Source organism: Phascolarctos cinereus, unplaced genomic scaffold, assembly GCF_003287225.1.
Source record: "Phascolarctos cinereus isolate Bilbo 61053 unplaced genomic scaffold, phaCin_HiC Scaffold_2;HRSCAF=192, whole genome shotgun sequence".
Classification (NCBI taxonomy): Eukaryota; Metazoa; Chordata; class Mammalia; order Diprotodontia; family Phascolarctidae; genus Phascolarctos; species Phascolarctos cinereus.
Genome location: NW_027555625.1, coordinates 387,617,796 through 387,631,569, shown reverse-complemented (window position 1 = coordinate 387,631,569; position 13,774 = coordinate 387,617,796). Strand labels below are relative to the sequence as shown.

The 13,774-nt window shown below is 41.4% G+C and overlaps 1 protein-coding gene across 9 annotated transcripts in view; it reads left to right on the top strand.

Moving 5' to 3' along the window:
- Positions 1–13,774, top strand: part of FAXDC2 (fatty acid hydroxylase domain containing 2) — a 46,390-nt gene that overhangs the window by 21,017 nt on the left and 11,599 nt on the right. For 8 of the 9 annotated variants that reach the window (XM_020974601.2, XM_020974602.2, XM_020974603.2 and 5 more), the window contains 3 exons: positions 9,201–9,248; positions 12,969–13,060; positions 13,184–13,287. In XM_020974601.2, coding sequence (XP_020830260.1) covers positions 9,201–9,248; positions 12,969–13,060; positions 13,184–13,287 — 244 coding nt within the window. Of the gene's footprint in view, positions 1–9,200; positions 9,249–12,968; positions 13,061–13,183; positions 13,288–13,774 lie in introns of those variants that run through there. The other variant, XM_020974608.2, reaches the window with a different exon arrangement.

The following is a 13,774-nucleotide window of genomic DNA, read 5'->3' as shown; positions in this document are numbered from 1 at the left end:
TTTGTAATATCCTGTGAGCATTCACTGGGGAAAGATGCCACTTAACTTATTCTTTCTTGTAAGAGAGAGCTCAATTTAGGCAGGTGAAGCTGATTATCTAGAAATGACTGTGATATAAAAATATAAGCTATCAGTAAAACTTATTTTTCAAAAGTTTTAAGAAAAAAATCTGTAAGTTTGTCTTTGAATCCTCAGGGCATTTATGTCTTAAAAAAATGAAATGTTGAAATAATTTGAGGATATTGATACTGCTCGTGTGCTACTGTAAGGTAAATGCCCTTCTTTCATGTGAGCTGGTTGTCTCCTGAACTTTCTTCTGTCTATCTCTGGAGGCCTAGTCAGCTTTAGATAGATTGGGATTAAAGACCAGGTTACATACATAGGCCAATGCCAGACCTCAACCAATCAAAGGAGGAGTAGGGGAATGTTTGAATGAGATTCTCCCATTGGCCAAGTTGCATAATTGAATGTTACAAGCACATCAGCAGAATATAAGTGATAAGAATTGAGTATAATAGAGTCACATCATACAGACATTTAATTTACATAAATTCAACTATCCACATTCTACTCAATGAGAACTATGCAAAGGTATAACTATACAGAGTAGCATGCACAAAACTATGAGCACTGGAGAGTGGGTCTTCCGAATAGTCAACAGGCCTCAACGGAAACATTTCACAGGAGAGGCCTTGCTTGTATATCCCCACGCTGGCTCTTGGCCCTCAGTGACCAACTTCACAGACCCTGGTATCACGATCCCTTGGTAGGGGACCTGCCATCCCCTACTTCCCTTGGGGGAGAGAAGGAGTGGTAGCCCTGGCGTGCTACTCAGAAGAGGCGCTTTAGCAGACTATGTTACCCAGCCAGCTCCATACCCTGCTCTTTATGAGCAAATGCAGGGATTCAGAAGACAAGGTAATTTTGACTGTACCTAATTTTCACCTTTATGTTGTAGACTTTAGAAGCAACCTAACCCCTATGACTCCACTGTTTGTCAGAAAATCCATTTAATTTAGATACCTATTATATTCCATGAAGGCAAGCATTGTGTTATTGTATCCCCTGTCAGAGGCAGCTCTAACAGCTTTAAACAGAATTTCCGTTTTAATGTTGGGACTCACAGGGAAGTCATTAAATAGTTGCTGTGTCCTAACACAGCAAGAGTGTGAAATTAGGATATAGTGACACTGAGCTTCTCTGGACACACCCCCTTCATTTACATATGGAAACAAGCCTGATCATTAGGGCAGGTATGATGAAGGATATGGTGATTTGTGTGGTCTTCAGAAATCCACCAAGTTCAGGGGGAAGTCTACTGGGATTTACTGTGCCCTGAAGCTAAGACCAATCAGGTTTGTTTTACCACTTTGTTTCCATTTAGGGAAAGCTATTCCTTAAGGGCAGTGGATAAAGTGCTGGGCCTGGGGAAGACCTGAGTTCGAATGTAGCCTCAGATACTTACTAGCTCTGTGACCCTGGGCAAATCACTTCACCCTGTTTGCCTCAGTTTCCTCATCTGTAAAATGATCTGGAGAAGGAAATGGCAAACCACTCCAGTATCTCTGCCAAGAAAACCCCAATGGGGCCACCAAGAGTCAGACATGACTGAAAAAAGCGACCGAGCAACAGCATACCCCTTCAACTAGCTGGGGGTGGGAAGAAGGGAGGAGAAGCAGCGCCACACTAAAATGCTGTTCTCTTGTGGACTACAGAGGCTTGGGCTAAAACTGCCCATCACCTAAAGCCTCCAACTAATCCTTTTTTCCAAAGGTAGCTATGTACTCGGAGTTTTGTCAGAAACAAAACAGCTGAGCACACCGAGAAGGCAACGCCCTCATCCACGAGGGAGCACTATAGGTACAATGAGGAGCTCCGGGGCCAGCCTAAGAATGCGCACCAGCCCCGCACTCCCACAGGACAGCAGGATGGTTCCAAGAGGGCACCCTGAGAAGCCATCCAGTCCAGATCAGGGCCTCTCTCACCTCCAGCTCTAACTTCTGCATGTTTGTGCCTGCACTTTCTGGCTCTCAAGGCAACGTTGAAGTCCCCCCTCAATGCCAGAGCCTGGGCTAGAGCTCTGGAAATGTAGGGTCCCACACCTGATTGTACCAGGTGGCAAAATGTACTCGCTAAAAAAAAATTTGAAGCCAATTTCTCAGCCAAATATAGGGATTCAGATTTGTAAGATCCATGAAAGGACATAAAAAAGCAGTTTCCAAAGGAAGACATCCAAGTTTTTAATAACTATATACAAAAAGGCTCAAAATCTTGAATACTTAGAGAAATATAAATTAAAGCAACTTCTGAGGTTCCACTGTATACCAGTAAAATTGTTGAAGATGAACAAAAAAGAAAATGGCAAATGTTTGATGGGCTGCAGGAAAATTGGCACATTAATATATTATTGGTGGAATTGTGAAATTGCTTCAGCCATTTTAGAAAGCAATTTGGAACTATCCCTTAAAAGTCATTAAACAGCTCATACACTTTGACCCAGAAATAGCACTACTAGGCCTATACTTCAGAGGTCAAAGAGAAAAGGGGCCAATAATTAAAAAAATATTTTAGGGATATTTTCATAGTGGTGAAGAAATGGAAACTAAAGGAGTGCCCATCAGTTGGGAAATAGGTGAACAAATTATGGTATGTGAATGTAGTAGAATATTATTGAACCACAAGAAATGATGGGATGGTTTTGGAGAAATACAGAATACCTGAGTAAATAGAGAGCTCTTCATCTTCCATCAGTTATTCTCCTTGGTTTTGACTCTACAGACACCAGGCCTCTCGCAGAATAAACTACCACTAGAAATCTCATGATCATGGAGATTGATACAGCTTTGATACCCAATACCTTCTCAGAACCTTTGGCTGCCTCTACAGTATATTCAAATGTTGGAAGGCAGAGCCATAAACTTTTCTCAAAGCCTTCCTGTATAGAGGACTCAGAACTTGGCTGCTAAACTCTTCATCTTCCATGGGCTGCTCTGCTTGGTTGCAACTCTAGAAGGATCATGTCCCATTAGATTGTGAGCTCCTTGGGGGCAGAGACTGTCTTTTGCCACTTTGTGTATCCTCAATGCCTGGCACATAGTAGATAGTTAATAATCAATAAACTTTTATTAAGCATCTGTATGTATGTAACTATCTGTAGTGATAACTCTTCATTATCCCCTTTGCTGGCCTTAGCAACTGACTCTTGAATCCCAGGGAAGAATAGGACTCTATGACAATGACAGTTATCCAGGGTTCTGAAATAATGATGTCATTTTCAATCATAAATGAATGATGGAAATGCAGCTCAGAGAAGGGAGCAGTATTTTAACCCTTACATCCTTCAAGAGTAAGCTCAGGCCACTTCCTCTGTGAAGCCTTCCCTAACCACCCTTACCTCCAGTGGCCTCTCTCTTCTCTGGCACTCACATTTTTTCTCAGAGGTTTGGCATTTATCATCATTCCTTCTTTCACTTCATTTATATTTGTTTGCATGTTGGCTTCCCCACTAGATTGTAAATTCCTTGAGGGCAGGGACTGTCTTTGCCTCTCTTGGTATTCCCAATACCTGGGACATAGTAGGTACTTAATAAATGTTTACTGATTTATCATATACTACCTTCTATTGTGTCATTTCCCAATTAGAAGCAAAGCTTCTGGAGGGGAGGTGCCATGTGTTAGATGGCTCTTATATCTCCCTATAGCACCCAGTACATAGTAGGCATTCGATAAATAATGAAGATTAGTTGAGTTGTCTAAGTTAGATTTCATGCTGGTGAAGGTTCCATGTCATCATCCTTGTCAAAGCTGAAAAACATGGAAGACACTGCCTTCCTATGAACTAATTTCTTGAATTCAACCTTCTCACTGAGGTTTGGCATGGGGACAGTAAAGGATGAAAATACAAACATTCTCTATTTTAGATGACACTATCTTCTGTGTTCACTTTGGCCAATCTGTATTTTTATTCCTTTATCTCCTACCAACTCACAAACCAGCCTAGGCTTGTCACAGTCCTACTTAAAAACCAATGTTGTTTCTTTCCTACTAAAACCATTATATTGTTTGTGGTCAGAAGACTACAAGCTAAGACTTTGCTTCAGATGTATACAGTCCTAGGGGCAGCTAGGTGGTGCTGTGGATAGAGTGCTGGCCCTGAAGTCAGGAGGACCTGAGTTCAAATCTGGCCTCAGACCAAACACTTGACACTAGCTGTGTGGCCCTGGGCAAGTCACTTAACCCCAACTGCCTAAAAAACAAACAAAAACAATGTATATAGTCCTTTTGGGGGAGGTGGAGCCAAGATGGCTGAGTAAAAGCAGGGACTCACCTGAAGTCTCCCACAAACCCCTCCAAATATTTTTTTTAAATGACTTTACACAAATTCTACAGCAGCAGAACCCACAAAAAGACTGAGTGAAATAAAAGTCCAGCCCAAGACAACTAGGAAGTTCAGCAGGAAAGGTCTGTTGCACTCGGGTGACAGAAGAGTGCAGTCCAGCGCAGGCCATGCCAGCCCAGACTGGCGCTAGCAAACCCAGAGCAGGCAGCAGTGGCAGTTTCCAGACCTCTCAGCCCATACATGCCAAAGACAACTCGGAAGGAACACAGGAAAGGGCTGTCACACCAGAAGCAGGCTTGGGAGTGACTGAATCAGTAGCGGCAGGGCAGTGGCAGTGGCTGCTTCTAGATCTCTCAGCCCACAGATAGTAAGGGGGTCAAACAACTGGTCAGAAGGAGATTACAGGAGTCTTTTTTCTAGCACTAAGGCAGGACTCTGTTGCTTTACCCATGCTCGGATCTGGTTTGCAGTCCTACATGGCAGTTCCAGAGTGGCACAGCTTGTGGCAGCAGTGCAGGGGGGGGACCCTCCTTACAATTCCAGAGCAGAAAAGAATGTTTGTGGTTGCTCATAGACCAGAGCACAGACCAGGAGATTAGTAAACACCTCTCCTTAGATCATACCACCATAGAAGAAATGAAAACTTACAGGTCCCTAGAAGTATCTCTGAAAACAGCTGCACAAAACCCCTGAAGTTTGGAGCAATGCATCCTCCACCTTAGAAACAGAGTCCTATTTTAACAAAGAGTTACAAGTCAACTAGTAGGCTGAGAAAATGAGCAAACAACAGAAAAAAACTCTATTGAAAATTACCGTGGTGATAAGGAAGATCAAAACAGACACTCGGAAGAAGACAACAGAGTCAAAGCTCCAACATCCAAAGCCTCCAAGAAAAATACGAATTGGTCTCAGGCCATGGAAGAGCTCAAAAAGGACTTTGAAAAGGAAGTAAGAGAGGTGGAGGAAAAACTGGGAAGAGAAATGAGAGTGATGCAGTCAACAGCTTGGTAAAGGAGACACAAAAACTAGAAAATAACACCTTAAAAACCAGACTAGGCCAAATGGTAAAAGAGGTCCAAAAAGTCAATGAGGAGAAGAATGCCTTAAAAAGTAGAACTGGTCAAATAGAAAAGGAGGTCCAAAAGCTCACTTTAGAAAAAGCTCACTTAAAAATTAGAATGGAACAAAGGGAAGTGAATGACTTCATGAGAAATCAAGAAATAATAAAACAAAACCAAAAGAATGAAAAAATAGAAGACAATGTGAAATATCTCACTGGAAAAACAACTAACCTGGAAAATAGATCCAGGTTGGACTTCTTGAAAGCCATGATCAAAAAAAGAGCCTAGACATCATCTTTCAACAAATTATTAAGGAAAACTACCCTGCTATTCTAGAACCAGAGGGTAAAATAGAAATGGAAAGAATTCACCAATCACCTCCTGAAAGAGATCCCAAAATGAAAACTCCTAGGAATATTATAGCCAAATTCCAGAGTTCCTAGGTCAAGGAGAAAATATTGCAAGTAGTCAAAAACAAGCAATTTAAGTATCATGGAGCCACAGTTAGGATAACTCAAGATTTAGCAGCTTCTACATGAAAGGACAGGAGGGCTTGGAATATGATATTCTGGAGGGCAAAGGAACTAGAGTTACAACCAATAATCACCTACCCAGCAAAACTGAGTATAATCCTTCAGGGGGAAAAAATGGATATTCAATGAGATGGAGGACTTAAAGGCATTCTTGACGAAAAGACCAGAGCTGAATAGAAAATTTGACTTTCAAATATAAGATTCAAGAGAAGCATAAAAAGACCCACATGTACAAAAATATTTATAGTAGCTCTTTTTGTGGTGGCCAAGAATTGGAAATTGAGAGGATGCCCATCAATCGGGGAATGGCTGAGCAAGTTGTGGTATATGAATGTAATGGAATACTATTGTGCTATAAGAAATGGTGAGCAGGCAGACTTTAGGAAAACCTGGAAAGACTTATATGAACTGATGCTGAGTGAAGTGAGCAGAACCAGGAGAACATTGTACACAGTAACAACAACATTGTGCGATGACTAATTTTTATAGACTTGGTTCTTCTCAGCAATGTGTGGATCTAAGACAACTCCAAAAGACTCAGGATGGAAAATGCTATCCACATCTAGAGAAAGGACTATGGAATCTGAATGCAGATTGAAGCATACTATTTGATCTCTTTTTTCTTTTGTTGTTTTGTTTTATTTCTTCTTTCTTGTGGCTTCTCCCATTGCTTCTAATACTTCTTTACAACATGACTAATGTGAAAATATGTTTAATATGAATGTATATGTAGAGCCTATATCAGATTGCATGCCATCTTGGGGAGGGGAGGGGAAGGAAAGGGCAGAAAACTGAAAACTCAAAAACTTGTGGAAATAAATGTTGAAAACTAAAAATAAATCAATAAAATTTTTTAAAATGAGGAGCATAAAAAGGTAAACAGGAAAGAGAAATCATAAGGGAGTTAATAAAGTTAAACTGTTTACATTCATTCCTACATGGGAAGATGACATTTGTAACTCGTAAGACTTTTCTCATTATTAAGGTAGTTAGAAGGAATATATATATATATATATATATACATATATATATATATATATATATATACACACACACACATATACATATAGAGAGAGAGAGACAAGAGGACACAGGTGTGAGTTGAATATGAAGGGATATCTTTAAAAATGAAATTAAAGGGTGAGAGAGGAATGTACTGGGAGAAAGAGAAAGGAAGAGGTAGAATGGAGTAAGTTATCACATAAAATAGGCAAGAAAAAGCTCTTACAGTGGAGGGGAAGAGGGAGGAAGTGAGGGGTAGTAAGTGAACCTTACTGTCATCAGAATTGGCTCAAAGAGGGAATAACATACACACTCAACTGGGTATAGAAACCTATCTTGCCCTACAAGAAAGCAGGAGGGGAAGGGAATAAGAGAAGGGGGTGGAGCTGATAGAAGGAAGGGCAGATTGGGGGAGGGGGTAGTCAGAAGGAAAACACTTTTAATAATTTTTCAGTTTTTAACATTCACTTCCATACAATTTTGAGTTTTAAATTTTCTCCCCCTCCTTTTCCTCCCCCCTCCCCAAGATGGTGTGCAATCTGATATAGGCTGTACTTATACATTCATATTAAGCATATTTTCACATTAGTCATGATATAAAGAACAATTAAAAGTAATGGGAGGAACCAAGAGACTGAAGCAATAAAACAAAACAACAAAGGAAAAAGAGAGCAAATAGTATGAGAAGCAAAACACTTTTGAGCAGGGACAGGGTGAAAGGAGAGAGAGAATAGAGTAAACAGGAGGAGGGGAATAGGATGGAGGGAAATACAGCTAGCAATAGTAACTGAAAAAAATTTTTGAAGCAAATTTCTCTGATAAAGGTCTCATTTCTCAAACATAGAGAACTGAGTGAAATTTAGAAAAATAAGAGCCATACCCCAACTGATAAATGATCAAAAGATATGATCAGTTTTCAGATGAAGTAATCAAAGCTATCTATAGCCATATGAAAAAATGTTCTCATTATTGATTGGGGAAGTACAAATTAAAACAATTTTGAGGTACTACCTCATACCTATCAGATTGGTTAGTAGGATATAAAAGGTAAATGACAAATGTTGGAAGGGATGTGGGAAAAATAAGACTTTAATGCATTGTTGGTGGATTTGTGAACTGATTTAACCATTAGGTAGAACAATTTGGAGCTATGCCCAAAGGGCTCTACCACCATGTACCCTTTGACCTAGCAATACCACTACTAGGTCTGTGTCCCAAAAGAGATAAAAAACAAAAAGGAAAAGGACCTGTATGTACAAAAATTTATAGCAGCTCTTTTCTAAGGGTAAAGAATTAGAAGTTGAGGGGAAAGCCCATCAACTGGGGAATGGCTGAACAAGTTGTGGTATGTGATTATGATGGAATACTATTGTGCTATAAGAAATGATGAGTAGGGATGCTCTCAGAAAAACTTAGAAAGACTTGCATGATCTGATGCCCTTAAATGTACTATGTACAAAGTAAAAGTAATATTGTAGGATGATCAGCTGTGAATAACTTTGCTGTTCTCAGCAACACAATGATCCAAGACAGCTCTGAAGGACTTAGGATGAAAAACACTATGTATCCCCAGAGAAAGAACTGACGGCGTCTGAATACAGATTGAAGCATACCTTTTTTTAAACTTTCTTTATTTTTCTTGAGTTTTTTTTTTTTTGGTCTATGTTTTGTTTCAGGACGTGACTATTATGGATATGTTTTGCATGACTAGATGTGTAAAATGTATATCAAATTGTTTGCCTTCTTCAATGAGGGGGGATGGAGAGGGAGGAAGAGAAGAAAATTTGGAACTCAGAGTTTGAAAAACGAATGTTAAAAATTGTTTTTACATGTAACTAGGGAAAAATAAAACACTAAATGATCTTAACAACAACAAAGATCAGTCCTTGTGGCTGTTTTCTCAGTTAGTCACCATGATCACAGAACCAGGTACTCAGCTCCATTGGGAGCAAAAAGTCTGATTCAGCACAGGAGCTATGTCGTCAGAAGAAGACTGGGCCAGTGAACATGACTTAGAGTCCCAGCTCTGCCACAGACGAGGCTTGTCATGTGACCTTGGGTTCTCTGGTCCCTTCTAGCTCTGACAGTCTAGGTTATATTTTAGAGCATCTCCTCATTCTAACAGCTTACATTTGAAGCTCCCTGCCAGCTCTGAATTTCTATGTTCTATGACTATCATTTAGCTATTCTCTTGCCTTCGTCCATTCTGTGCATTACCTGAGAGAATAATTACAAGAGACATTCATTTGTGTTTTCTTCTTCTAGATGAAGAGAAGAGTTGGGGGTCCACTACCACGTGAGAGGCCAAAGCAGGTAAGAGGAAGATCCCATCGGAGTCAGTAGCTGCTCATATTTTTATAGTACTTTATGGATTACAAATTGATTTTTGATGATAACCTTGTTAGGTAGATAGTTTAAAAATCATTGTTTTAATTCTAAAGAAGCAAGAGCCACAGTTGCCCAGCTAGGAAGTGCCAGAGCTGGGCCTGGTGCTTAGATCTCCTTGACTCTCAACCTGTTGCTTTTTCTCTCCTACACTACCCTGTACCTCCAGTCTGACTAGAGACATAAAAAGAGGTACACCTAGCAAGAATTTAGACAACAGAAACTTCTCCTTCAAGATGGGGCACTTAATTTAGGGATGTGGACAACACATATTGCCATGACCTGTTATACTAGCTAAGACCAGCTTCATTCACACCCAGGATCCCCAGCATAAAGACGAAGTAATACATCATCCACCAGTACACATAATAACATGAGTCTGTAAAGCCGAATTTGTACTTGGACAGCTGGAGGAGGACTATGTTACCACCCTTTTCACCTGTTCATAGCAACTGAGCATTCAGTTGTGAGCTCTTTTTGAGGACAGGGATTGTCTTTTTGCCTTTCTTTGTATCCCTTAGCACAGTGCCTGGAACATAATAGGGGCTGAATATTTATTGACTGACCATAGGCTGTCTGATTACCATATGGTAAAGCAGTTGCTCTCTTTTTTCAGTAACCAAGCTCAAATTCCATACCCTATATTCTTCTCCTACTGTCAGAGGCCTCTTGGGACAAACAGACTGAGGATGGAAGTTAGTTCCCACCTTCTACTTAGCTTCTTCTTAGCTAAGGGAGCCACCAGCAAGATTTCGCCTCAGCTCCAAATGATGCCACTTCCACAAAACATCCTCCCTCCCAATTCAAATATCCTTTTGAGAAAGCATATTGAGAAACATCAGCCCATGGATGTTTTTATTAACCACCCCGTTCTGTTTTGATTGAAAGCTGGAAGGTCATGAATTCAAGACGAGGTCAGTAGCCAAGAAGACACAATTTGAAAAGAGGAGCCTGCCTCTGTTTCATAATTCCTGAAAAATGCGTAATTATCAAAGCCCAAACCAACCAGTTCAGCAAGCTTGGGCCTGCCTTTTAACTGGCCCATTTAAAAATAAATTCCAACCACTGTGTCACTCTGCTAATGAAAACAAGAAGCAGCACGTACTCGTAAAGCTGTGGATACAATCTTGGAGTCAAAAAGGATTTTTCAGAATTCATCTAGGCCAACACACACCTGAATACTGTGCTACAGTGTTCCCAACAGGCAATCAGCCCATTCATGAACTCTTCCTGTGACTATATTTTTGTAGTGTCAAATGAACTCTTGCCTGGATTCTCTGTCTTGTTAGCCTGTGCGCTCACAAGAGAACTGGGGGCCTCCACTCTGAGAGTCAAGCTGATGGAAGTTCTCACCCCCCCCCCCAGCCTCCTATTGACTAAGGCATCCAACCAGCAAGATTTTGCCTCAATTCCCAGTGGTTGCCTAGGTGTTGGCATGAATGCAGTTTTGTGAGAGGCTTCCAGAATTGGAACCAAGTCTATCATGTCGGGAGCCAGAGCCTAAATGACATACAGGTTACCTTTGGGGGCGCTTTCACTCATGAGGCAGCCCATTTCACTTGCTATGAGCTATTTAGAAGTTTTCCCTTATGTCAGACCAAAACTTATTTTTCTTAAACTTTCTCCCATTTCTTCTGCTTCTGCCCTCCAGGGACAAGCAGAACAAGTGTATTCTCCCTTCTACATCACAACCTTTTTCACATATTTTGCAGGCAGTGATCATGTGTCCCTTAAGTCTTCTCTCCAGGTAAAAAATGCCAAGTTCCTTCATCTAATCTTGTATAGCTCCTTAGCCATCCTGAGCATCTTCTCCAGATGTATTCTAGTTTGTCAGCATCCCTTCAGATGTGGGATGACCAGGGCAGAGCACAGCGGAATGATCACATCCCTTGCTCAAGACACCAGACTTCTGTTGATGTAGCCCAAGATCATATTAAGCCTTTTGGTCACCGCATCCCCTTGTCAACTCATATTGATTTTGCAGTCCATTGGAAGACAGAGAGATGGACAGACAGGCAGGCAGATACAGAAAAACAGAAAGAGAGACGTGTACACAACAAAACATATCTCCATCAATAACAGAGTGATTGTGGAGTAAAGGATGCCACAATGGTTGAGTGTGAAGGCAGCTTAAGACTGAAATGATATGGAGATCTATGATTAATATTCGGGCCATAGCACCAAAGCTACACAGAACTCTTTTCTTTTCTTTTTTTTTTTTTAGAGGGGCAGTAGGGGTTAAGTGACTTGCCCAGGGTCACATAGCTAATAAGTGTTATGTGTCTGAGGCTGGATTTGAACTCAGGTCCTCCTGAATCCAGGGCCGGTGCTCTATCCACTGTGCCACCTAGCCACCCCCCCACATAGCTCTTTCTTAGGCAACCAGTTACTCTATAGTTAGTAATCAGTAATCAATACCTCTTTAGCTTCATGGTGATGACAAACACAGCTTTGGAATCATAAAACTACAGTGGCCCCTGGCTTTAGAATCAAAGTATATAAAAGAACACAAACTTATGTGAACTTGTACTGGGCTTCATTGACATGACTATCAGCTTTTGGTCCGCTCCCTCCTCAATCAGGCTGTCTCCTGGAGGGGATCTTTCACTCCCCACCCCATATTTCCTATACAAAAACTAAAACCATATTACAGTGAAAGGTAGTGAAGTAAAGTGAGAATAGCATCAGACTGGGAAACCTGGGTATGAGTCCCCCTCTGTCACCCGCTAGCTAACTGGACAACACTGACAACTCATTTCACATCTTTGGGCTTTAGTTTATACCTCAGTAAAATAACACAACTTTGAACTCAGTAGAACTCTTTCCACCCCGATAGACTTTGTTCAGAGATTACTTCGACTTCTAACTTTCAACATCCTGGGACTATCTTCAGTAAACACCTTGACTCTCTACTCATCTTGTTCTTCTAACTTAGGCTTACTACCCCAGAGAAAGGATAGGTAGATAACAAAATGTGTAGACCAAGAGGGATGGAGTGGGGGATGCCACAGCATCTTTCACTGGATCCCTTAGGCTTGAGAAAGGGGGGCATTTCATAAACATTTCCTTTAATCTGGAAATCAACTCCAATAAGCAGGAATTTTTCTTTTACCACATGCACCCCAAGCCCCAAATGGCTAGTGGTGCAACCCACCCCCATGTGCTCATTCCCCCCAACAGCTCAAAGCTAGGATATTCTGAACTCCCTAGGTAAACATACCTGCCCTCTTTTCTGGATTAAGGTCTTCTCCACCCCTCATCCCAGAATCTGTGCTCTCTAGAAAACTCTACCTGGCTTGTGATTCCTTCTAACATCAAGATTTTTCAGAGAAACCCCAATGAGAAGGAGGTTCTCATCATGTTTAGAAAAGATCATCAAAGGTATCAGAACAAACATTATTTACTAGTTGTCTGACATTCAGCGTGCAGAGCCGGCTGGGTGGAAAAGCTGGTGGCCTCTGGACTCTGAGCAACTTCTGCTGTAACTCAATGCCCTGGTGCCTGGGGGAGAGCAAGAGCATGAAGACTGTGTCGTGTCAGACTAATCACTACCTACCCCTACTATCATACCCCCTCAGCAATAACTAAGGAACTGAGCTAAGAGGGACCCCTTTCTTTCTCTGCCTGATTTTACTATCCCATATGCAGGAGGGGCATATCTGGGGCTCTATGAAGAGGACAGCCTTCATTCTGGGCTCTGGTCTGCTTTTGTCTGTGGCTTTTTGGAACTCTGTCACCTGGTAAGTCAGCTTGAACTGTGTTGTGTGTGTGTGTGTGTGGGGGGGGGGAGTGGAGAGGTAAAATGAGACCTTGCTCCATACCCCAAACTCTCTTTCTTCCCTGGGGGGGCTCTCTCTTTGAAGGCATCTGCAGAAATTTTGGGGTGCCTCAGGCTACTTCTGGCAAGCCCAATGGGAGAAGTTACTTTCTACTTATTCGGGAAAGGAGTGGATCCTCTTCTTTCTAGGTACAGTCTTTACCTAGTGATCCCATTCCACAGGACAGTCTCCTGGGTGTGGGCATATGGCCTTGGTTTTTCCTTCCACTTTGTGCCTCAAAGGCTCAGCAATTTAAAAAAACAGTATTGATACTCAGGAGGAAGCTGACATATTGCACAGAGAAGGATGAAGGACATGGAGAAATGAATGGTTCAAAGGAGGGAAATAAAAATCCCACTAGATGTCAACTGTCTGCCCAACAAATGTTTATTGAACATCCCTTATGTCAAGGCCCTGAGCTTAGAGGAATACAGAAATCACTAGAGTGAGGGACCACTTGCTGGAGTGGAATAACTAATGGTATTGAACTCAAGATGCCTAGGTGTGAGCCCCAGTCTCCTTCACTTATCAGCTATGGGACTTTGCAGCAAGTCCTGAGTCTCAATTTCCTTATCTGAAAAAGGAGGATAATAAAATATTCCCTACCTGCTTCCTGGGACTGTTGTGATATAAGAA